General features: G+C 50.1%; 1 protein-coding gene across 3 annotated transcripts in view; it reads right to left on the bottom strand.

Annotated features, from left to right (window-relative positions):
• The window catches only part of MINDY3 (MINDY lysine 48 deubiquitinase 3), a 256,241-nt gene that overhangs the window by 15,023 nt on the left and 216,364 nt on the right, over nucleotides 1-24,854 (bottom strand). For all 3 annotated transcript variants that reach the window (XM_085631243.1, XM_085631242.1, XM_085631241.1), the window contains exon 14: nucleotides 7,740-7,827. In XM_085631243.1, the coding sequence (XP_085487369.1) occupies nucleotides 7,740-7,827 (88 nt within the window). The remainder of the gene's footprint in view (nucleotides 1-7,739; nucleotides 7,828-24,854) is intronic.

The raw sequence follows: 24,854 nt of genomic DNA, 5'->3' as shown, positions 1-24,854 counted from the left end.
CCACTAGGATCAGAGTCATGTTGCTGGTTCTGCACTTGTCGAGCACTCTGTGCAACAGGGGTATCGGTGGAAAGGCGTAGGCAAATGTCCTCGACCAGCTTATCCATAGGGCATTTCCCTGGGATTGCTGATCTGGTTGTCTGGACGCGAAGCTTTGGCATTTTGCATTGTGACGTGTTGCAAATAGGTCTATTGTGGGAGTTCCCCATCTCCGGAAGAGTTTTTCCGTTTCCTGGCCATTGAGCTCCCACTCGTGCGATGCCGAGGTCTGCCTGCTTAGCCAGTCTGCCTCCACATTGTCCTTCCCCGGTAGGTGAATTGCCAGTAGATCTATCCTGAGAGGTATGGCCCATCTCCAAATCTCCTGAGCTAGAGAGGAGAGAGGGAACGACTGTGTCCCCCCTTGTTTGTTGATGTAGAACATTGCCGTGGTGTTGTCTGTTTGAACCAACACCCTCTGGTTGTACAGGTGCCTCTGGGACGCCTTCAGGGCTAGCAGGATTGTTTTCAACTCGAGGTAGTTGATATGGCGAACCGCATCTGCTGGAGCCCACAGACCCCTCACTCTGAGATTGTCCATGTGCGCTCCCCATCCTTTTTGCGATGCGTCCGTGGTAATGGTCACTGTTGGGATTGGTGGTGTCAGGCTTCTCCCTGCTGTCATGTTTCTGTTCCACCAAGTTATCTCCTCCTGCACTGCGTGCGTAACAACCACTAGATCCTCCCAACTTCCGTTTGCTTGTGACCATTGCTGTTGTAGCCATTCCTGGAATGGTCTCATGTGCAGGCGTACATTCGGCACCAGCTGGATACACGACGCCATCATCCCCATCATCTTGCTCACAGCCCTCACTGTCAGAGCTCGCCCCTTCTGGTAGAGCCGCGTCTCGCTTAGTAGTTTCATCTGTCCTCCTGTCGCTGGGCACTACTGTACTGTTGAGGGAGTTGATTTTCGCCCCCAGGAAAATCTTCATCTGTTCCGGTTCCAGCGATGATTTGCCCCAGTGGATCGAGAACCCCAGATTCGTGAGGGTGTCTGTTACGCGTTTTGCGTGCCTCTCGCACTTCTCGCGTGAGTTTGCCTTGACCAGCCAGTCGTCTAAGTAGGGGTAGACATGGATTCCCTGTCTTCGTAGGTGGGCCGCGACCGCCGACAGGCATTTTGTAAAGACCCTTGGTGCCGATTTTAATCCGAAGGCCAGGGTTGTGAACTGGTAGTGTTCCTGTTCGATGTTGAATCTTAGAAGGCCCTTGTGTCTTCTGTTTATTGGGATGTGAAGGTAAGCATCCTTGAGGTCCACGGTGACCATGAAGTCCCCGTCTCTTATTTGGGGCAGTACCTCCTGCAGCGAAGTCATTTTGAACTTCTGCGTTCTGATGAACTTGTTTAGGTAACGCAGGTCCAGGATGGGTCTGAGGTTTCCGTCTACTTTCGGGACCACGAAGTAGTTTGAGTAGACCCCTTTGTTGCGTTCTCTGAACGGCACTGCCTCTATGGCTCTCTTTTCTAGAAGTTTCCGTGTTTCTTCTCTGAGTAGTGCCAGTTCTTGGGCCGATCTCTGTCTTCCCTTTGGTTTCCTGTTTGGAGGTCTTTTCTCCAACTCTACGCAGTAACCGTACTGCATGATGTTCCGTATCCACTTGTCTGTGGTTATACGCCGCCACTCCTGAAGGTAGAACCTCAGTCTTCCGCCTACTGGTGTTGTATGCTCGTAGGCTTTTGAATATTCTTTTCCCCCTGATGTTACTTTTTTGCGCCTCACCCTTGGGGGCATGACGAGGGTAGGCGTCCTCTTGCGTGCTGAGTCACTTTGATGAGGGCTGTTCGCCCCCTCTCCTCCTTTGGCCACGTCCGTTCCCTCTCCCGCGAAAGGACTGGCCCCGAGGTTGGTACTGCCAGTTTTGCTTCTGCTGACCTTGTCCGTGACTTTCACCCTGCTGACCCTGCTGGAACGTCTGGTGCGACGGCCCCTGCTGGCTTCCTCCCCTACCGTAGGGTCTCCGAGGGATTGCCTCGCCTCATTCCCCTCAGCTGTAGGGCCCCCATGGACCTCGCCATTTCGTTTTCTTTTTTCAGCTGGGTGAGCTTCTCGTCCACTGTTGCTCCGAACAGTGTCTCTCCGTTGAAGGGGGTGCCAAGGATGTTGTTCTGCACCTCCGGTTTGAATCCCGAGATTCTTAGCCATGCATGCCTTCTCTCGGTGACCCCTATGGCCATGAGTCTTGCTGAAGTCTCTGCTCCGTCCAACGCCGTCTTTATACACGAGTTGGCAATGTTCTTGCCTTCGTCTATCAGGTGTGAGGCTCTCTGGCGGTATTCTTCGGGGAGGTGCTTTACTAGCTCCCCCATCTCGTCCCAGTGCTGGTACTGGTGTCTATTGAGGAGTGCATTGAAATTCGCCATGCGCCAGTGCATTGCGGCGTTCCTCTCGACCTTTCTTCCTGTGAGGTCTATCCTCCTGCTCTCCTTATCAGGTGGTGGGCCCGAAGTTGCTGGTACGTTGGCCCTTCTCCTGGCCGTGGAAGCTATGATGGAGTCGGCGGTCACGCTACCCTTGATGTAAGGGGGGTCCAGGGAGGAGTGCTTATATTTCTTCTCTGTCCTGGGCGTGATCGACCGGCAGGTCGCTGGTTCCTTGAAGGCTTCTCTCCCCTGATTCATCACACTTTGTAGCATGGGGAGCAGGGTCTCGAGGAGAAAATCGGCTTTCGGCTTCTCCTCGTCGAGTTTGACGCCGAAGGCTGTTGCTGCGCTCCTGACCACCATATTGTACACCCCGATGTCGTCGGGTGGCGAAGGCCTCGAAGGGTACGTGTCCACGGGCTCCTCCGGGTTTTCGGTGTCGAGATCCTGCCATTCGATGTCGTGGCTGGTAGATGGCGCCGAGTCGTAGAACGACTGTTGGTCTTCTTCCTCGGCTTCACCATCATAATAGGGCTCTTCTTCCTCTTCGAGATCCCTTGTTAGTCCTTCGGTGTCGAATTCGTCCTCGACCTCGACGACGTCCGCCGATGAAACCGTTGGAATCTTGAATTCCTTCATCTTGGCGTCGAACTCCTTCTTCCTTTGAAGGATGTTCTCCATTTCGGCCTCGAGCCGCCTCTTCTTTTTCTCCATCTCGGAGATGCTTTCGGCGTCGACCGCGGGTCTTTTCGATGAAACTTGCGTCGACGTCGACCGTTCTTTCAGCGTCGATCGGCCCGTTTCCTGGGTTGTCTTCGACGACCCTTGCTTTTCGGCGTCTTTCGGCACCAGGGAGTCCTTTTCTAAGGATCCGCTCGGCCTCTTGTCCATGGTTCCCCCTTTGGTCGTCGAAGTTTTCGGCGCCGGGGCTCCCTTCGTGGACTTAGACTCTGATTTTCTCGAGTCACCCTCGTGTTTGAGGTACTTTCTGTTTTGCGCTCGACGATTCTCTTACCTCGTCTTCTTTTTTCTTGTCGGTCTCTACGACCGTGAAGTTTTCGGCTGTCTCGGCGACGTTGTCCTCGTCGTCCGTGGAGAGGCCCAGATCGTAGAGCGACGGGGCCTTACCCTTGCCATCCATGCTGGCGTTGGCTCTTCTCTGCCGATCTCTCACCCTGAGCGTCTTCGGCGCGAAGGCTGAGCAGGCGTTGCAGTCCTTACTCTGGTGTTCGACCGGTAGGCAGAGGTTGCAGACCGGATGCTGGTCCTTCTGCGCGAACTTGTGGTGGCAGTTTGGGCAGAACTTGAATGGAGTCTTGTCCATTGCGCTCAGGGCCTCTGAGTGCGCATTCTCCAAGGTCGAAGAAAAAGGGCGCTGAACCTCCTTTCTTCGCGCTCCTGATGAAATCTCTGCCTTTCCTGTGATATCCTCTAGTATTTATCGACGAAACTCGCTTTTCTTTCTTCTTCCTTCGAGTGTAATTCTGGAGCTTCCCGATGACGATCCAGACCCAACGGCGGAAAAAAGAATCTGAAGATGGCGCCCAAAAGGTGGGACTTCCGCAGGAAGCACGACGACGTCACAGGAGGTGCACCAAATGGTGGTCGTCGACGCCCACCTGGGCTACAAAAAAAAAAAAAAAAAAAAAAAAAAAGAAAAGACTACGAATCCGGACCCAACCACAAGATCGCGGAATAATGCACAGCATAGTGAATCCAGAAAGATTCACGCTGCAAAAATCTATTTTAGAAACACAATAGAATTTCATAGTATTGAGGGGGCATCACAGGTTACAGAAAACAGCATAAAAACTGAGCTTATAATGTGTCATTGGGGGTACAGGACCATCATAATGGATACCAAAATCTGGTAATGTCTGTAACTGGCTTAATGTGATTATGATGAATGCCAATAAAAATATTTAAAAAAAAAAAAAAAAAGGAGGGGCCCAGGACCAGTGAAAAGTTTGTTATTTGATTATCAATCCACCTGCATTGTGGTGATTTGCTGCAATTCCAAAGTAGCCTTTGGTAGCAATATGCTAACCTCCATATTTATAAAAAATACAATTGGACAGAATGCAGAACAATGTTTGAGCATCTGGAAGTCTCCAAACAAACATTCAGATGATACGAAATTGTGTAAAAACCTTCTCCTTCAAAGAGATCGACATCACCTATCAAAACCACAACACTGAACTTTAGACAACTTGTTGATGCCAACACTCAGATTTCTGATTTATATAAAACGTTTTATTTGATTTATAAAAAGATAAATCATAAAGGTACAAATAAACACAGTTCAACAGTAAAACAGTTTTCGTGCAACATAATTGATTAAAAACAGTAAAACCTTGCATAGATAAATAATACTCACTGACACATAGAAATCAAAGAAGAAAGAAGATAAAGTACATAGAATAAAAAAACACTTTAGAAATGATAATACAGGACTCAGGATAAGGCTATTGTAAATTCATTGTGAGCCTCAGTTGGACGGATCCTCTTAGAAAGCCTGTCACAGAAAAGCATACATGCCCAGAGGGAAGCAACTGTAAAAACAAAAGGGCTGGTCTGGCTGGAGTAAAATTATTTTTTTGTTTTTTCTTATCACACCCAAAGTGCTTCATGAAGAACTCAAGTTAGGATTCTCCACTTCAATTGCCTCAACGGTGAAATCCCTGACTTAACATTCAATCCCCACCCTCCCAGTCGATACCATGTATCAAAAGATTAAATTAGTCTGCAAATGTACAATTTCATTTTCTTTAGGAAATTAAACATTAACTCAATCTTATCGTCCCAATAATGGAGGAGACACTCTAGCTCCCCATTGAGGAAAGGATACGTTTAAAACCTACTGCCTAACATATATAATGATGTATCTAAAAATACCCAACATATCTTGCTAACTCGAATATCATCTTTACTGATAAGGGCAAATGGGTAAGAGTTCCTTATACCTCGAAGCATTTAGACTCAAACTATAAAAGTGCTAAATTGACCATAAATAGGGCACTGCTACAAACTACTATAACTCAATACTTATCCAACTGCAAAATTAGCCTCACTCGGATTTTAGAAGTTGTTTAAAACATCTTTTCCTCCACTACCTGTACTGATTCTCTGTCTGATGCTTTTATATCCATTTCCTCTGTTCAGCACTGCAGAACACCATTAGCTCGTTAAATAATCAGAGCGATCCATCCGTGTTTACAGAGAGGAGGCTGAAATCATGCCAAGTGTGCCCTCCAAGTGAGTTGCACAAGACTCAATAACATTATCAAAGGCATCCATGGTGCCTTAAATTTGAGTCAGATGATTTAAACTTAATTTCTCACTTTGCGCTCAAGTGTAGAGCCAGCACAGGGTTTGCAGACCTTTACATCAATGAAACTTCCTGAAAAAATAGGCAAAGTACAATTTGTAAGGTTCGTTGTAAGAGAATATATATGGACCAGTGGGAGGGATATTTTAACATTATTATTGAAATACAGAACCGGAAAGGAGAGAGATAGAAACAGTCCATAGAGGCGTTGAAGAAAACCCAGTTTCTCTAAATTCTGCACATTTCAGTTTATAACTTAAATAGGCATACACCATGAATTACCATTTAATGAATGTTTAATAAAATGTACAAGTCCATCCAAATAAATTGCCATTGAGTAGGTTAATGGAAAGTGAAATGGGTGGCAAAAGAGTCAATTTGAGGCAAGTTGAATATCATCAGTCTCTAAAAGTAAGCCATTATCAACTCTGCTTTTCATGGATCAGGTAAGTCTATAGCTGCTTCCACCCACAAAGCCGCTCTCAGTTTGAACAGATTCCACACCTATATACCCGACTAGCCGTTCCACCAGCTCCTTCAGAATGCATAGTAAAACACTCATATTTAGAACTCCTGCCTTTTCAATGCAGACCCTCTAGTCTACCTGACAACCAAGAGAGAATGCCATAAGGAGCATTAATCTCCACATTCTGAATTTTTTGGGAGGAATAGAGGCCAGCTGATGTGATTTAGTAGCATCACTAGTCCCCAAAAATGTCTTGGCATGTCAGATGAATCCCAGTCTCCTCAATTTACAGTGAGGTAACACTCATTTTCTACCAGGGGAAAAGCAGACAGGGGTATTCTCTTTTATGCACAATCCTGATCACTTCTCCACAAGTTTAGGACCAAAGATCTGGTGGTTACTGCATGCTGATGGGCCTCCAGATCTGAATGCTATCCAAAGAGGACATGCTTCCCTCTGGCCTTGCAAGGGCTACTCTGCCTACTATACTAGTTACATCTTTAACACCTGGTAGCCAACGGCAATTTAGAGGTTCCATCACGCACAAGCGCTTTTCCTGATCACAACTGTCATTCTGCAGCAAAGTCCCAGGCTAGGGCCACTTGGAAACTGCTGCAGCATCACCAGAGCGCTCCCTCAAGCTTCTTTTCCTCTGTGTGTCTTCCAGTACCCGAGGAAAACAACAATCCCACAAGATCTGCTTACTTTGGAAGCCACCATAAGTGATACGTGAAAGCCTCCCTCACTCCAGCTACAAGAGGGTGTGGACAGCCGTGAAGATTCAGAACCAGTGCCATCTCATTCACAGTGTTTAGACTTACCAGACATCACTTGCCCCTATAATCCTCTATGCTGTGAAGCCTCTTCCCCATGGAGGAGCATGGTGTTGATAGGACTCTTGCCAAACCGCCAGACTACATGGCCAAAACCACATTTGCGACTTTGTGGGGTATTCTCTGTGGAACGAGAGCAGTTGTAGAGTCGCAAAATCGGAGACAAAGCTAGGACTTATCAGAAACAGCCATTTTTAAGGACATGTGCCTAGCGGACAGACCTTAAAAAAAACCAAATCAGGATTTTCCTCTTCGTAATAATTAATGGTGGCTGCAAATATACAAAGACTAAACAATGAAAAAACAGACTAAAAACTAATCCCTGGAGCATGGTGAACGGGTCCCTATTAGTGCTACATCCGAGAGACAAACAGGGTGTGAAGATAAACATAAGCATGCTTCCCAATAACATGGAATAAGCGAGTGATGCGCACTGACTAATTCAAGAATGTTATTAAAGTAACCGCACATTGTTTGTGACCGACATTCAAAAATGCTTGGATACTGTTGTAAATCCATGTTTCAGTCTACCGTGAACCATATACAATGCAAACAAACAATAAGAACATATGAGAATTGTTATCATGCGTTTTGCAGAAGTAAAGTAGGTAATGACTAAATGTTTAACTTCAAGGGTGGAAAACGTTTTGGCAGTTCTGCCACACAGGGATGAAGTTTGCAGCGTTCAAAGAGTGACCAGGATATTACCTGTTCTGGAAAAAATTCTTGAAGAAACGGAGCCAGCAATATGACCCCAAGGCCTTCAGGATCTAATTTGGTTTTCATGAGGTTTACACTGCAAGACAAGAATATTAGAGCCAAATACATGAGCACAGAACATTTTTAGGTCTGCATAAATAACTGATGTGGCACTACAACACATTTAAATGCCAAGACAAGAGAGGCTGTTCTATTTCGAGTCTTAACGCCAAATTCATCAGAAGAGCGTCACAAGCCAAACATTCTAGATGTTTTCAACCCAGAGTAATCTGTTGCTATTTAAAACAAAAGCAGTGGTGAGATTTTGAGACTGTTCCTTATTAGGCAATCCTGTTCCACACCAGATCACAAAACGTGCTGTTCTTTGAATGAGACACAACAGACCCATTTCATGCGCGGTGCGCCAGAGAGGTTCTCGTCAACATATGGTATAAAATATCTGTTGTGTCTCATACCGAACTTTTACTAAAGAAAGCACATCTCAATAACGGATGCAAAACCGTGGTTAAAACGCCACCCTACTACTCTGTCCTCAAAAACAAAATGACATGCTAGCAGCAAAATGTTTGAAAAGTAAAGCAGTTTACAAACATTGTTCTTGAATGGCCTGGTTATATTCATACAAAGGTTGGATCTAGGCACAGCCAGCACGAAGGAAGTACTCAGTACTTTTACTTGACGCACCCCACTAAACACGGTTATTGCCGTCCACAACACCTAGTGTGTTTTGAAGAGGAGGAAAATATAAAAGCAAGGCATGAATATAATGAATTTTGGAAATCTCACCACCAGGCTTACGAAAAGAGATGCGATGCGTACTAATGGCAGAATGTGTACCACAGAAATGCCAAATAAAAACAATAAATAAACATAGCAAATAAATTCTCAATTGGTCTCTGGGGCATGGGTTTTGTGAACAAGTGCAATTTTAAAAAACTAATTATATTGAACGAAGATTATAATTATAGATACGTAACTTTTTTTTGTTCAGCATTGGAATTTTCATGGATTTGTGCACCTTTAATCGGAAAAATAAGCAGTATATGAAGCCACAGAAATAGAAGAGTTTACATGACAAAAAACACCCTGCCGTGTTGCCCGTTTCACTTCCGCTTCCCTGGAAGCCAGGATATTGAAGCTTGGTGAAAGTGTGCAGTGGTCTTGCAAGCATCCTGTCAAAGGATGCCCGCCACGCATGGAGGCCGACAGCTGCTGCCAATGGAGTCCATAGCTACTCTTGCACATGGCATCTTTTAGCCTTGCGACGACACATGACGATGCATGTGGAAATCCTCTTATAACCCTGTTGATATAATCTGGTCTTCCTCCTCTGTCCACAGACAATGAAGAACCTCTGAAATTCCGCTATCCTATCCAGATACCAGTTTCATTTACGCTTGGCGTCGATGGAATTGAGAACTTTCTTTTGTGGTGTAGCCAGTTGGGATTGATACGGTTTAATAGATATGAATTTCATAAACAGCTTTCGGTAATAAACTAAGATTGGTTTTAAAAACTGCCTCATTCCAATGACTCATGACAAACATGCTAGCAGCATGCCAATCTCTGTATTGCTATGATTAAACAAGGTTTCCAAATCCACGTTCTGTATCAGTTTTGCTCACGGGATTAAATGGTTCTGCTATGAGTTTGGGAGGAACTGATAATGGTGAAATTAATGCATTTATGCCACAGAGACAATCACTTCCTGGCACGAGCTTTCTTGGCCAAATGTGCCTGGGATACCTAGATGCCCGAAATCCAGGCATTCATGAGTCACGTGCCTGGGTCTTGCTGAAAGATCAGTATTACTGCAAATCTATCCAAACCCCTCGTGTCATGAGCTGCAGATGTGTACTGAGTCTGACAGTCCTTAGAACAGACACTTATTGGAGACTAGTGTATCAAACCTATCTTGGCCGGGTTTGCAGAACCGTTTTAATATGGACTTGCCTAGTCTCCTTGTGGTCAGTACTCTGAGCAGAGGTATTCAAACTGTTCTGCTCTCAGAACCCCCTGCGCAATATGGTTTGAGGTCAGACACCCACTTCCAACACTTAAGAGTTATGCAGCAGAGAGACGATGAGGACAAGAGGGGTAAAGATTATTAAATTACTCTGTGCCTCTGCCTCGCTGTAAAAACAACTCGTTTTTTTATAGCACAATATACCACACCGCTGCCTTTTCTGAGATCTGTAAGCAACAGATGTTACAGAATTTTAAAAAAGAGTGCATGCCCCTCTCCTCTCCCCTGGGCCATTACCACCGAGGCCTTTGGCACGCTGTACCTAAGTCAGTCTATTCATAAAAAGCCTCTGTGGCTCGCCTCACCCCGCCCATTGGCAACCGCTCTGAGGCCACCTGCAGGTTGTCCATCCACTTCTTAGTGGCTCATTTTATATGGGGGCACATACCACACTTCTGCCTGGTCTGAGTGTTGTACGTAACAGATGGTATTAAAGAAAAGAGCTCCTGAACTTCTCCTCATTCTCTGACTCTTTACCCCGAGGTACCCAGCAGGCTCCTTAAAGCACAAGTTACTACTTGTGTAACGATATATCTGTAAGAGGCATTCGTTAGTGATAGATTCTTTACCTTAGAATATCCCCAGGCGTCAAACTGGATCTGGAAAAGTTTTTTCATCAGCAGTAACCCTGCGCGTCGGTAGGTGGCGTCGTGAGGCTCCGCGTCCGTCGCTGGCATCTTAAGCGCCGAGATGACTTCATGGAGACTACTTAGGCGCCACCCACGCACGCCGTCAGTTCTGTACACAACTTTCCGCGCCAGGAACAGATATATCGTTACACAAGTAGTAAGTTGTGCATCTGAAAGAGACATGTTAGTGATAGATTCCTTACCTTAGAATAGATACCCCAGCAATACCAACCCCGGTGGTGGGTCAGCGAATAGATTACACCAGAAAGTCACGGAGAACAGAACAGCCAAAGGAGCCGTCTCTCCGGACTGGACTGTCAAGGCAGTAATGCTTGGTAAACATGTGCAGCGAGGCCCACTTAGCTGCCTGACAAATATCCTGCATGGGAACGCCGCGTCCCAAGGCAGTAGTGGCTGCCGTTGCCCTGGTCGAATGGGCACACAGCCCCACAGGAGGCTCCTTCTTAGCCAACGAGTAGCATGCTTTGATGCACAGAACGACCCACTGAGAGATGGTTCGTTGGTGCACGGCCCAACCTTTCTTAGCGCCCATGTAGCCAACAAAGAGCTGGTCATCCACCCGGAACTGCTGTGTGCGCTTCAGATAGAACGAGAGCGCATGTTTTGGGTCCAGACGGTGGAGCCTCTCTTCCTCTTTTGAAGGATGCAGAGGCGGAAAGAAGGTGGGCAAAGTGATGGTCTGCCCAATGAGGAAGGGCGTGACAACCTTTGGCAAAAAAGAAGGACGGGTCCTTAAAACCACCTTGTCCGGATGAACAGAAAGGAAAGGAGGTTTAGAAGAAAGAGCCTGGAGCTCAATCACTCTCCTGGCAGAGGTGATCGCTACCAGGAAAGCAGTCTCGAGTGGGAGAACACGTAAAGGACAGTTATGAAGGGGCTCAAAAGGAGCGCACATCAGAAAGGCCAGGACAAGATTTAAGTCCCATTGAGGCATTATGAAAGGCACAGGAGGAAACGTGTGCGTAATGCCTTTCAGGAAACGGCTAACAACTGGAGACCTAAAGAGTGAAGGCCGATCTGGAAGCCTTAGAAAGGCGGAAATGGCCCAAAGATAATCTTTGGTAGTGCCCAGAGCAGAGTCCTGCTGGACCAAGGATAGTAGGAACAGAAGGACCTCAGAAAGAGGGGCAGAAAGGGGATACACAGACTTTGCTGTGCACCATGCCACATTCTTGTTCCACCGGCAGGCGTATACCGTCTTAGTGGAGGGACGCCTGGTTGCCAGAATGACATCAGACTGAGGGAGGAAGGTCGAAAGCTGTCAACTGTCGCCGCTCAATCTCCACGCATGGAGGTGAAGGCTGGACAGATTCGGGTGGAGGACCGTCCCCTGCTGCTGCAACAGAAGATCCTCCCGAAGAGGCAGACGGATCGGGGGATCGATTGCCATGCTGAGTAGCTCGGAATACCAGGATCTTCGTGCCCAATCTGGAGCCACAAGGATGACTTGGGCCCGGTCGCGCCGAATCTTCTTCAGCACTCTGAGCTGAAGTGGTGTAGGCGGAAAGGCGTACAACAGACTACAAATCCGCTCGCGACGAAAAGTGTCGCCGTGCGAGTGCCGCCTTGAAAATTCCAACTCGCAGAACTGATGACATTGCGCGTTCTCTTCGGTGGCGAATAGATCTAACCAAGGCTCTCCCCACTGCAGAAAGATCTAGCGCCACCTCTGAGTGAAGACGCCATTCGTGATCCATCAAACACCGGCGGGTGAGTTCGTCCGCCATGGCGTTCAGTCAACCCGCCAGGTGTTGAACCACCAAGGTATTGCCTTGATGTTCCAGCCATGTCCAGAGGCGCAGAGCCTCCGGACATAGGGTTCACGACCCTACCCCGCCCTGTTTGTTGCAATACCACATGGCGGTGGTGTTGTCCGTGAACACCTGCACTACACTTCCCCGGACAAAGGGAAGGAATGCCTTCAGTGCAAATCGGATCGCCCGAAGCTCCAAAAGGTTTATATGGAGACGGGACTCCGCCGGAGACCAGAGTCCTCTGATCTCTGCCTCTCCCAAGTGGCCTCCTCATCACAGGAGGGACGCATCAGTCACCAATGTGTGCTCCGGTTGGGGAAGGGAGAGAGATCTGCCGTTGACCCAATCGCGATTCGTGAGCCACCACTGCAATTGTCGTGCAGTGCCTTCCGAGATCTGGACATGATCGGACAGGTTGCCCCGATGCTGCGCCCACTGGAACTTCAGGTCCCACTGAAGAGCCTGCATATGCCATCTGGCATGTTGCACCAGCAGGATGCAGGAGGCCATCCTGACTGAAACCCAGGACAGAGGCTGAAAGATCGGAATCATAGCCTGAATATCCCAGACTCGCTGCTCGGGAGGATAAAGCCGAAACCGCGTCGAATCCAGAACCGCTCCTATGAAGGGGAGCTACTGAGAGGGACTCCGGTGCGACTTCGGCACGATGATGGAGAACCCCAGCAAATGCAGGAGGTCGGCCATAGTCTGAAGGTGGGAGACGACTGCCTGGGGCTAGCCCGCCTTCAACAACCAGTCGCCGAGGTAGGGGGAAGACTGACACCCCTGACCTGCGCAGATGAGCTGCGACCACCGCCATCACTTTCGTGAACACCCGAGGGGCGTGGTAAGGCCGAAGGGGAGCACGGCAAATTGAAAATGCTCTTGGCCTACCGTGAACCGCAGGTAACACCGGTGGGCCGGCAGGACGGGGATGTGAAAATATGCATCCTGTAAGTCCAACGCAACGATACAGTCTCCAGGGTAGAGGGCAGCCAAGACCTGAGCCAGAGTCAGCATTTTGAACTTCTCATTCCGGAGGAAGCGGTTGACGTTCCGGAGGTCCAAGATGGGACGTAGACCCCCGTTGTCCTTCTTGGGGACCAGAAAGTAGTGGGAATAACAACCACTCCCTACCTCCGGCCCCGGAACGCACTCGATGGCCCCCTTGGCCAAGAGGGTCGTAACTTCCTGCTGGAGAGTCGCCAAGTGTTCCCCCTACATGCGGTGGTACTGAGGTGGCATGGCTGGAGGGGTGGACTGAAAGGGAAGGGAGTAACCCTTGCGGATGATCTGCAGCACCCACGTGTCCGATGTGATAGCGTACCAGTGGGGGAGGTGATGGCGGATCCTGCCACCCACTGGTGTGGGGTGCTCCACAAAGCTCAGGTTAGTAAGGTTTGGAGGCAGAAGCAGCGGGGGCAGAATCTGGATACACCCCCACGCTGATTCCCAGACCTGCCCCTGCGGAAGCCGCGGCCGTGCTGCGGTTGGTTCTGCACAGGCTTGCTGAAGGAACATGCCTGGGCGCCCCTGCCGTTGCCACGAAAGGAACAAAAACCAGGAGTGGCTAGGCTTTTCGTGGAAAGACCTAAGGACTTGGCTGTAGCCCGCGAGTCCTTAAAACGCTGCAGCGCACTGTTGGCCTTATTGCCAAACAGGCGGGTGCCATCAAAGGGCATGTCCATGAGTGAGATTTGTACATCTGGCGAGAACCCGGTAGACCTCAACCAGGGTGGCGACGAAGCGCCACGGTCGTAGAAATGGCTCTACCTAGTGAGTCCGGCGTTTTCAACCCACACCGAATGGTGAACTTAGCCGCATCCTTACCCTCGGCAACAGCTTGAGACTGCACAGCTTGGGCCTCTTCAGGACACTGAGGCAACACCTGTGCAATGGCATCCCACACCGCGTGGGAATAGCGGCCCAAGAGGCAGGCGGTGTTCACTGACCGCAGTTCTCAGCTGGCCGAAGAGGACAACCGCTTGCCGAACTGCTACAGCTTCTTAGAGTCCTTATCCGGCAGAGCCGTGGAAAAAAGGCACTCTGGGACGTCGAAGCTTGGATGACCAGGCTCTCGGGCGTAGGAGGAGTGGTCAGAAAGGCAGGGTCGCCCAGCGCCGGGCGATGACGCCTGGCAACATTCTTATCCACCGGGGCCCTTGTGGCTGGATGCGACCAAGTGCCCAGCAAGACGTCAGTGATGGCGTTGTTAAATGGGAGCAGGGGCTCCGACGAAGTGGATGCCGTCTGGAGCACCTCAGTGAGGAGATTAGTCTTTAGGGCCACCGTAGGGAGATAAAGGTGGAGGACACGACGAAGCACCATCGTATACGAGGCGCCCTCCTCCATGGTAGGCGGAGGAGAGGCAAACCCTGGGTCAGAGGAGAGATCAAGCCCGCCGGCCTCCTCTAACTCATCCGCCCAGTCCTGCTCGGAGTCACACTGATGAGCAAGGGGGTCCTCAGACCCCTCCCAGTCATCCTCCCCCTCCTCCGTATGTGGGACAGGCTGCGGCGGCAGGGCAGGGACCGGGGAAGGAACAAACTGCACCGGGAACAGCGCTGGACGGGGCCGAACCAGCGCCGTGTCCCAATGCGGATCCCAGGTAGGGACAAAATTGTCCGAGAACCTGGGCAGGGACGGAACAAATGGTATCCATTGCGGCACCGGAGGCTGAGCCGAGGGTGGCGCTGGGGCCAGCAGCGCGGGATCTTGTGGCGCCATGGCCGGAGCCAGCGGCGCGGGATCCTGTGGCGCTGGGGCCGCCTGCCCATCAGGATCCTGACAGGGGACCGCGGGGCCCAAGGGCGCGCCGGCAGGAGCCAAAGGCTTAAACAGGCGGTCCATGGTAGCAAGAAATTCTTGCACCTGTGCGGGAGTCGCCGACGGACCTGGGTAAGGTGGGTAGGCTGCGGGACTCCCGGGCTCCGAAGGAGCCGCAGGGGCACAACCCCTGTCCCCCTCGTCCGCATCCGGTGACCGACGGGGGGACGTCAGAGAGCGACAACGCTTCTTAGACTTCTTCTTGGGACGTCTCTTACACGAATCAGAGGGTGAAGACTTGGAGCCCGAGGAGCAGTGATGGAGGCCCCGCGAGCGTTCTCTGGAGCGGCCCCTGGACCGTGAACGGCACGGGACGAGTGCCGGACCTCAAACACTTTCCAGCGCCGCTCCCTTCGGGGCCATGGCCAAACAGTCCATACAGGTCCGGGGGTCGTGCTCCAGGCAGTAGAGACAGATGTCGTGGGGGTCCACCATCGACATATTGCGAAGGTAGACCCCACAAGACTTAAAACCAGGCATCCCTACGTGCACCAGAGTAGACTCAAACTTACAGAAGACAAAAGGACTCAAAAAGATAGTCAAAAAGTGACTAGGGTACGTGCTCTGACCGGATCTGCGCTTACCGGAGCGGAAATAGAAAGAACTGACGTCAGCACGTATGGGTGGCGCCTACGTAGTCTCCGTGACGTAATCTCAGCACTTACGACGCCAGCAACGGACGCGGACCCGCATGACGCTACCTACCGACGCGCAGGGGTACTGCTGACGAAAAAACGTATCCGAATCCAGTCTGACGCCTGAGGATATTCTAAGGTAAGGAATCTATCACTAACGTGTTTCTTTCAGATAATTAATTACATATATAGCTCTACACACTGCATATCCGCCTTTTCTGAGCGCTGTAAGCAACAGATGCTTTAAATAAAAAAAGGAGGAGCTCAGCCGCCTCACCCTGTCCCCTGGCCCGCCACATGTAGAGCGCCCAGGGAGATTGTTCCCCTGCCCCCTTAGAACTCTATTTTTGTACATTCTGCACTTCTGCCTTTTCTAAGGACTATGAGCAACAATTTTTATAAAAAATAGAATCACTGAGCCTCTCCTCCTCTCAGCGACCACTAAAAGCACCTCCCTTACCCCCGCAGGCCGTCCCTCTTCAAAAACAATCGCGTCTCTGGACCTTGCCCTCTGGGAGAACACAGGGCTCAACAGGCTGTCGCTCTGTGTCTATGCAAACAGTTGAGTCCCTGCGAGTGACTCTCCTCTGGGCCATTGCTTAGTGTGCCCCTAAAGTCTGAACACCTATGCATCTCCTCCTCTCTGTGCCGCTGCTCAGAAGTCAAGCACTTCTCTATTTCATAATTGCCTTGAGCACCATGGGTAGACAAAGAAAGCCTGGAGACATACAAGTTCACATTTGCGGTCAGTGTTTTTTTTTCCCACACTTACTAGTGCACTGACCCTCCTCCAGCGCCAGGACCTTATGACCCATCAATGAACCAGCTGAGGAAAACAGTTTGAAAACATTTGCTCTAGACAGACAGCACTTGAATTAAAAGGAAAGGAACCACACCGAGGGGGGGGGGGGGGGGGGGGGGGGGTATCATCCCTCAGACTCCACAGCAGGTAGAGTATACTAGCAAAATCTCTACATTTGCTGCTCTTCAAGGTGAATAAGGTGACTTTGAGGTTTATAATACAAAATCCAGTATCTCCAGAATGCGTTCTCACATAGGCCCACTCTGTAGGTAGTCACTTTCTACCTTTTGAGGACATTAGGAAGGACATTCATATACATGGGAAGAGTTCTAGCAAGACAGAAACCCACTTTAGGATAACACATTCTTAAAGCTCTTGGGGTGCTTCAGTAGAGATTTTGCTCTGCCTAGAGCTTTTTATGTAGACATGATGGTGGTGTCCAGGGTCACATGCACGACTTGCATTTTATTTTTGGTACAAAAGCACTGATCAGGCTAACCATCAAACTGTTTATGTTCTGCCACCATTGCAGAGCATGTTAAACTGTTAAACTTTGTGGTAAGTAAATTTAACTCACCCAGTCACCTGATATGTCCTTCCTCGGACAGCACAACAATTCCTGAATTTGCCTCAATTTACAACAAAGAGTGAAAGGGATGCAGAAACGAATAGTTTCTTACCTGTCGGTGTAGTTTTGCAGCTTGAAGATCTTTCTGGATTCACTATGCTGCATTATTCCGCGATCTTGTGGTTGGGTCCGGATTCGTAGTCTTTTTTTTTTTTGTAGCCCAGGTGGGCGGCGACGACCCACCATTTGGTGCACCTCCCGTGACGTCGTTGTGCTTCCTGCGGAAGTCCCACCTTTGGGGCGCCATCTTCGGGTTCTTTTTCCTTTCCTTTTTTTTTTTTTTAAACCCTAGGCGATTGATTAATCCTTCTTGTCCATGTTTCTGTACGTTTTCATTTCTTTTGATCTTTTCCATTTTACCCCCTCTTCCTCCAGCCTCATCTTCCTGGCGGAGGTGGGTGGGTTCGCTAGTGAATCCAGAAAGATCTTCAAGCTGCAAAACTACACTGACAGGTAAGAAACTATTCGTTTTGCAGCGTGAATCTTTCTGGATTCACTATGCTGTGCATAGACTTTGTAGCGGTTTTCCTAATTTTGTGGCGGCTGGGTGGTAGATGAGCGTTGGTCGTTGAAAATGTGTTGAAGCACCTTCTGTCCAACCTGTGCTTCCTTGTTCATCTGAATGTCCACGCAGTAGTGTTTCGTGAACGTGTGCACAGATGCCCAAGTTGGCGCGAGACATATGTCCTGGATGGGCGTGTTCGCCAGGAAGGCCACGGTGGCCCCCTTCTTCCTTGTGGAGTGAGCCTGAGGCCCCTCCGCTAGCTCCTGTCCAGCCGGTTTGTGGCAGAATTGAATAGTGAGGGCAATCCACCTAGCGATGGTGCCCTTAGTCACTGGCCTACCCATGAAGCTAGTAGCAAAGGACACAAACAGCTGCTTCGACTTCCTGAGTTCCTTGGTTCTCTCAATGTAGTGCATCACCGCTCTTCTTGCGTCGAGGGTGTGCAGGGCCTTTTCTGCGTTTGAAGTCGGGTTTTGGAAGAAACTTGGTATCTGAATACTCTGATTCATGTGGAACGCCGACACCACCTTGGGCATGAAGTGTGGGTCCGTCCTCAGGACTACTCTGTCCTTGTGAATCTGAATGTAGGGTTCCTGTGGTGTTAGAGCTTGAAGCTCGCTCACCCTGCGTAGTGAGGTTATGGCCACTAGAAAGGCCGTTTTCATCGTCAACATCTGCAGTGTGGCCTTGTGAATGGGTTCAAACGGTGCCTTCATGAGCTCCGTCAGAACCACGTTTAGATTCCATGCCGGCGGCGGCAACCTTTTCGGGGGGGCCATCCTTTTGGCTCCTTCCATGAATCTCTTCACAACCTGCGAGGTGAAGAAACTTCCACCCTTTTCACCTCTGGTGTAGGCCACGATCGCCGCTAGGTGTACCCTTAGGGAGCTCGAGCAGAGGTTACTCTTTAGAAGGTGTGTGAGGTACCTCAGCACTGTTGAGTCTCTTGTCATTCTGTTTTGCAGGCCCTTTTTCCTGCACCACACAGTGAATCTCTTCCATTTTGCGCTGTAGCATTTTCGTGTAGTTGGTTTCCTTGCCTCCCGTAGCACTCGCATAGTGCTCGGAGGCAATCTTAGGTGTGCGAACTCTAGGTCTTCAGGAGCCATGCCGCCAGGTTGAGGGTCTCTGGCTCTGGGTGCAGGACCTCTCCGTTTTGCATTGAGAGCAGGTCCTTTCTCCTCTCGAACCTGTATGGATTGCCTTGTGCCATTTCTTGAATTTGTGAGAACCATGTCTGCCTTGCCCACTGCGGAGCCACTAGGATCAGAGTCATGTTGCTGGTTCTGCACTTGTCGAGCACTCTGTGCAACAGGGGTATCGGTTGAAAGGCGTAGGCAAATGTCCTCGACCAGCTTATCCATAGGGCATTTCCCTGGGATTGCTGATCTGGTTGCCTGGACACGAAGCTTTGGCATTTTGCATTTTGGCGTGTTGCAAATAAGTCTATTGTGGGAGTTCCCCATCTCCGGAAGAGTTTCTCCGTTTCCTGGCCATTGAGCTCCCACTCATTTGATGCCGAGGTCTGCCTGCTTAGCCAGTCTGCCTCCACATTGTCCTTCCCCGGTAGGTGAATTGCCAGTAGATCTATCCTGAGAGGTATGGCCCATCTCCAAATCTCCTGAGCTAGAGAGGAGAGAGGGAACGACTGTGTCCCCCCCTTGTTTGTTGATGTAGAACATTGCCGTGGTGTTGTCTGTTTGAACCAACACCCTCTGGTTGTACAGGTGCCTCTGGAATGCCTTCAGGGCTAGCAGGATTGTTTTCAACTCGAGGTAATTGATATGGCGAACCGCATCTGCTGGAGCCCACAGACCCCTTACTCTGAGGTTGTCCATGTGCGCTCCCCATCCCTTTTGCGATGCGTCCGTGGTAATGGTCATTATTGGGATTGGTGGTGTCAGGCTCCTCCCTGCTGTCATGTTGTCTCTGTTCCACCAAGTTATCTCCTCCTGCACTGCGTGCGTAACAACCACTAGATCCTCCCAACTTCCGTCTGCTTGTGACCATTGCTGTTGTAGCCATTCCTGGAATGGTCTCATGTGCAGGCGTACATTCGGCACCAGCTGGATACACAACGCCATCATCCCCATCATCTTGCTCACTGACCTCACTGTCAGAGCTCGCCCCTTCTGGTAGAGCCGCGTCTCCTTCAGTAGGGCATCTGTCCTCCTGTCGCTGGGCACCACTGTACAGTTCAGGGAGTTGATTTTTGCCCCCAGGAAAATCTTCACCTGCTCCGGTTCCAGCGATGACTTCCCCCAGTGAATCGAGAACCCCAGATTCGTGAGAGTGTCTGTTACGCATTTTGCGTGCCTCTCGCACTTCTCGCGTGAGTTTGCCTTGACCAGCCAGTCGTCTAAGTAGGGGTAGACATGGATTCCCTACCTTCGTAGGTGGCCCGCGACCGCCGACAGGCATTTTGTAAAGACCCTTGGCGCCGATTTTAATCCGAAGGCCAGGGTTGTGAACTGGTAGTGTTCCTGGTCGATGTAGAACCTTAGAAGGCCCTTGTGTCTTCTGTTTATTGGGATGTGCAGGTACGCATCCTTGAGGTCCACGGTGACCATGAAGTCCCCGTCTCTTATTTGGGGCAGTACCTCCTGCAGCGAAGTCATTTTGAACTTCTGCGTTTTGATGAACTTGTTTAGGTAACGCAGGTCCAGGATGGGTCTGAGGTTTCCGTCTACTTTCGGGACCACAAAGTAGTTTGAGTAGACCCCCTTGTTGCGTTCTCTGAACGGCACTGCCTCTATGGCTCTCTTTTCTAGAAGTTTCCGTGTTTCTTCTCTGAGTAGGGCCAGTTCTTGAGCCGATCTCGGTCTTCCCCTTTGGTTTCCTGTTTGGAGGTCTTTTCTCCAAATCTACGCAGTATCCGTACTGCATGATGTTCCGTATCCACTTGTCTGTGGTTATACGCCGCCACTCCTGAAGGTAGAACCTCAGTCTTCCGCCTACTGGTGTTGTATGCTCGTAGGCTTTTGAATCTTCTTTTCCCCCTGATGTTACTTTTTTGCGCCTCACCCTTGGGGGCATGTCGAGGGTAGGCGTCCTCTTGCGTGCTGAGTCACTTTGATGAGGGCTGGTCACCCCCTCTCCTCCTTTGGCCACGTCCGTTCCCTCTCCCGCGAAAGGACTGGCCCCGAGGTTGGTACTGCCAGTTTTGCTTTTGTTGACCTTGTTGTCCGTGACTTTCACCCTGCTGGAACGTCTGGTGCGACGTCCCCTGTTGGCTTCCTCCCCTACCGTAGGGTCTCCTCGAGGGATTGCCTCGCCTCATTCCCCTCAGCTGTAGGGCCCCCATGGACCTCGCCGTTTCGTTTTCTTTTTTCAGCTGGGTGAGTTTCTCGTCTACTGTTGCTCCGAACAGCGTCTCTCCGTTGAAGGGGGTGCTAAGGATGTTGTTCTGCACCTCAGGCTTGAATCCCGAGATTCTGAGCCATGCATGCCTTCTCTCGGTGACTCCTATGGCCATTAGTTTTGCTGAAGTCTCTGCCCCGTCCAACGCCGTCTTTATACAGGAGTTGCCGATGTTTTTACCTTCGTCTACCAGGTGCGAGGCTCTCTGGCGGTATTCTTCGGGGAGGTGTTTTACTAGCTCCCCCATCTCGTCCCAGTGCTGGTACTGGTGCCTATTGAGGAGTGCATTGGAATTCGCCATGCGCCAGTGCATTGCGGCGTTCCTCTCGACCTTTCTTACTGTGAGGTCTATCCTCCTGCTCTCTTTGTCAGGTGGTGGGCCCGAAGTTGCTGGTACGTTGGCCCTTCTCCTGGCCGTGGAAGCTATGATGGAGTCGGCGGTAACGCTACCTTTGATGTAAGGGGGGTCCAGGGAAGAGTGCTTATACTTCTTCTCCGTCCTTGGCGTGATCGAACGGCAGGTCGCTGGTTCCTTGAAGGCTTCTCTCCCCTGATTCATCACACTTTGTAGCATGGGGAGGAATTGGCTCCTCGTCTGGATGGGGAGCAGGGTCTCGAGGAGAAAATCGGCTTTCGGCTTCTCTTCGTCGAGTTTGACGCCGAAGGCTGTCGCTGCGCTCCTGACCACCATATTGTACACCCCGATGTCGTCGGGTGGCGAAGGCCTCGAAGGGTACGTGTCCACGGGCTCCTCCGGGTTTTCGGTGTCGAGATCCTGCCATTCGATGTCGTGGCTGGTAGATGGCGCCGAGCCGTAGAACGACTGCTGGTCTTCTTCCTCGGCTTCGCCGTCATAATAGGTCTCGTCTTCCTCTTCGAGATCCCTCGTCAGCCCCTCGGTGTCGAATTCGTCCTCGACCTCGACGACTTCCGTCGGTGGAACCGTTGAAATCTTGAATTCCTTCATCTTGGCGTCGAACTCCTTCCTCCTCTGAAGGATGTTCTCCATTTCGGCCTCGAGCCGCCTCTTCTTTTTCTCCATCTCGGAGATGCTTTCGGCGTCGACCGCGGGTCTTTGACGAAACTTGCGTCGACGTCGACCGTTCTTTCTGCGTCGATCGTCCTGTTTCCTGGGTTGTCTTCGACGACCCTTGCTTTTCGGCGTCTTTCGGCACCTTGGTCGTCGAAGTTTTCGGCGCCGGGGTTGCCTTTGTGGACTTTGACTCTGATTTTCTCGAGTCGCCCTCGTGTTTGAGGTATTTTCTGTTTTGCGCTCGACGATTCTCTTACCGAGTCTTCTTTTTTCTTGTCGGTCTCTACGACCGTGAAGTTTTCGGCTGCCTCGGCGACGTTGTCCTCATCGTCCGTGGAGAGGCCCAGATCGTAGAGTGACGGGGCCTTACCCTTGCCATCCATGCTGGCGTTGGCTCTTCTCTGCCGATCTCTCACCCGGAGCGTCTTCGGCGCGAAGGCTGAGCAGGCGTTGCAGTCCTTACTCTGGTGTTCGACCGGTAGGCAGAGGTTGCAGACCGGATGCTGGTCCTTCTGCGCGAACTTGTGGTGGCAGTTTGGGCAGAACTTGAATGGCGTTTTGTCCATTGCGCTCAGGGCCTCTGAGTGCGCATTCTCCAAGGTCGTCAAAGAAAAAGGCGAAGAACCTCCTTTCTTCGTGCTCCTGATGAAATCTCTTCCTTTCCTGTGATATCTTCGTAGTATTTATCGACAAAACTCGCTTTCCTTTCTTCTTCCTTCGATTGTAATTCTGGAGCTTCCCGATGACGATCCAGACCCAACGGCGGAAAAAAGAATCTGAAGATGGCGCCCCAAAGGTGGGACTTCCGCAGGAAGCACGACGACGTCACGGGAGGTGCACCAAATGGTGGGTCGTCGCCACCCACCTGGGCTACAAAAAAAAAAACTAAGAAAAGACTACGAATCCGGACCCAACCACAAGATCGCGAAAAAATGCAGCATAGTGAATCCAGAAAGATTCACGCTGCAAAACTTAACACTGCTGGGAGATTTTAAACCTTTGATCTTAGTGTGCAGATAGTTTCCTTTGAATGTCATGGACATGTGAGAGATTAAATTAACTTGTTTCACAGGTGTCAACATCATGTCACTACTGATTTTGAAAATGTTGATAAATATTATGGCATCATAAATATTATGGCATTAGACAAGAGGTCTGTTCTTTTTTGGTTTGATATGTTTCCTGTGGGTGAGAGCATGGAAGAAGACCTCTTCTAGGGAGGTGGTGACCTACACGTCTCCTTTCTTCAACAGTGGAATGACCTTCTGAAGGAAAACCAAATGCAATGCATTCATAATCACTTTTTAAAATACATTTTTAAAGCACTGTTATTCCAAGATGAGCGATGCTGGTAAATTCTTTTAACAGGGCGCAGAGAGCCTGGTGAAGAAGGGATATAAAGAACAAGTTACCTTACCTTCGGTAACGATGTATCTGTAAGAAACATTAGTAGTGATAAATTCCTTACCTTAGAATATCCCCAGGCATCCGACTGGATCCGGCAAGTTTTTTTGTCAGCAATATCCCTGCGCGTCGGTAGGTGGCGTCGTGCGGCTCCGCATCCGTCGTGATCGCCGGGATGACGTCGAGGCCAGTACTGAAGACATCGCCCATGCGCGCTGACGTCAGTTCTGTACACGACTTTCCGCGCCAGGAACGCAGAGCCAAGCAAGATACTGACCACTGGTGCCTTGAAACTAGGGCCCTGAAAGGGATGACCTTAACCCTAGAAATCAGTTCGCAGAACGGGGAGGATGGGTGTGGCAGTAAGGAATCTATCACTACTACTGTTTCTTACAGATACATCTTTACCGAAGGTAAGTAACTTCTTCATCTGAAAGAAACACTTAGTCATCGATTCCTTACCTTGGAATAGATACCCCAGCAATACCAACCCCGGTGGTGGGTCTGCGAACCAAAATCACACCAGGAAGTCCTGGAGAACAGAACGGCCAAAAAAGCGGTCTCTCCGGACTTGGCTGTCCAGGCAATAATGTTTCGTAAACGTGTGCAGTGATGCCCACGTGGCTGTCTGACAGAAGTCTTGCGGGGGACACCCCGCCCCAATGCAGTAGTAGCTGCAGTGGCTCGAGTGGAATGAGCACGCAGCCCCACCGGAGGCTCCTCTTTAGCCAAAGAGTAATAGGGGAAGAAAGTGGGCAAGGTAAGTCTGCCCAATATGAAAGGCTGTGACAACTTTTGGCAAAAAGGAAGGCTGGGGCCGGAGTACAACCTTGTCCTGATGAATGGAAAGGAAAGGAGGTTTACAAAAAAGAGCCTGGCGCTCACTCACTCACCTAGCGGAGGTGACACCAACCAGGAAGGCAGCCTTCAGAGTCAAAAGACTAAGAGGACAGTTGTGAAGAGGCTCGAAAGGAGCTCATATCAGATAGGTCAAAACCAGATTCAAGTCCCACTGTGGCATCACAAACGGAAAAGGGGGGAAAAGGTGTGAAATGCCTTTGATAAATCTATTTACAACAGGGGACTTGAAAAGAGAGGGCCAATCAGGTAGCCTGAGAAAGGCCGAAATGGCGGAAAGATAGCCTTTGATAGTGCCCAGAGCAGAGCCCAGCCGGGCCAAAGAAAGAAGGAACAAAATGACCTCGGAAAGAGGGGCAGAAAGGGGATCCACAGCCTTTGCTGTGCACCATGCCACAAATTTGTTCCACCTGCAGGTGTTTACCACTTTAGTGGAGGTAGGCCTGGCTGCCAGAATCACATCACAGACTTCAGGAGGCAAGTCAAAGGGAATCAACTGTCGCCGCTCAATATCCACGCAAGGAGGTGGAGACTGGACAGGTTCGGGTGCAGGACCGTCCCCTGTTGCTGCGACAGAAGATCCTCCTGAAGAGGTAGACTAATCGGGGGATCTACGCTCATA

This window comes from Triturus cristatus, chromosome 10 (genome assembly GCF_964204655.1).
Source record: "Triturus cristatus chromosome 10, aTriCri1.1, whole genome shotgun sequence".
Classification (NCBI taxonomy): domain Eukaryota; kingdom Metazoa; phylum Chordata; class Amphibia; order Caudata; family Salamandridae; genus Triturus; species Triturus cristatus.
The sequence above is the reverse complement of the archived record's forward strand: the minus strand, read 5'-3'. Positions and strand labels throughout refer to the sequence as shown.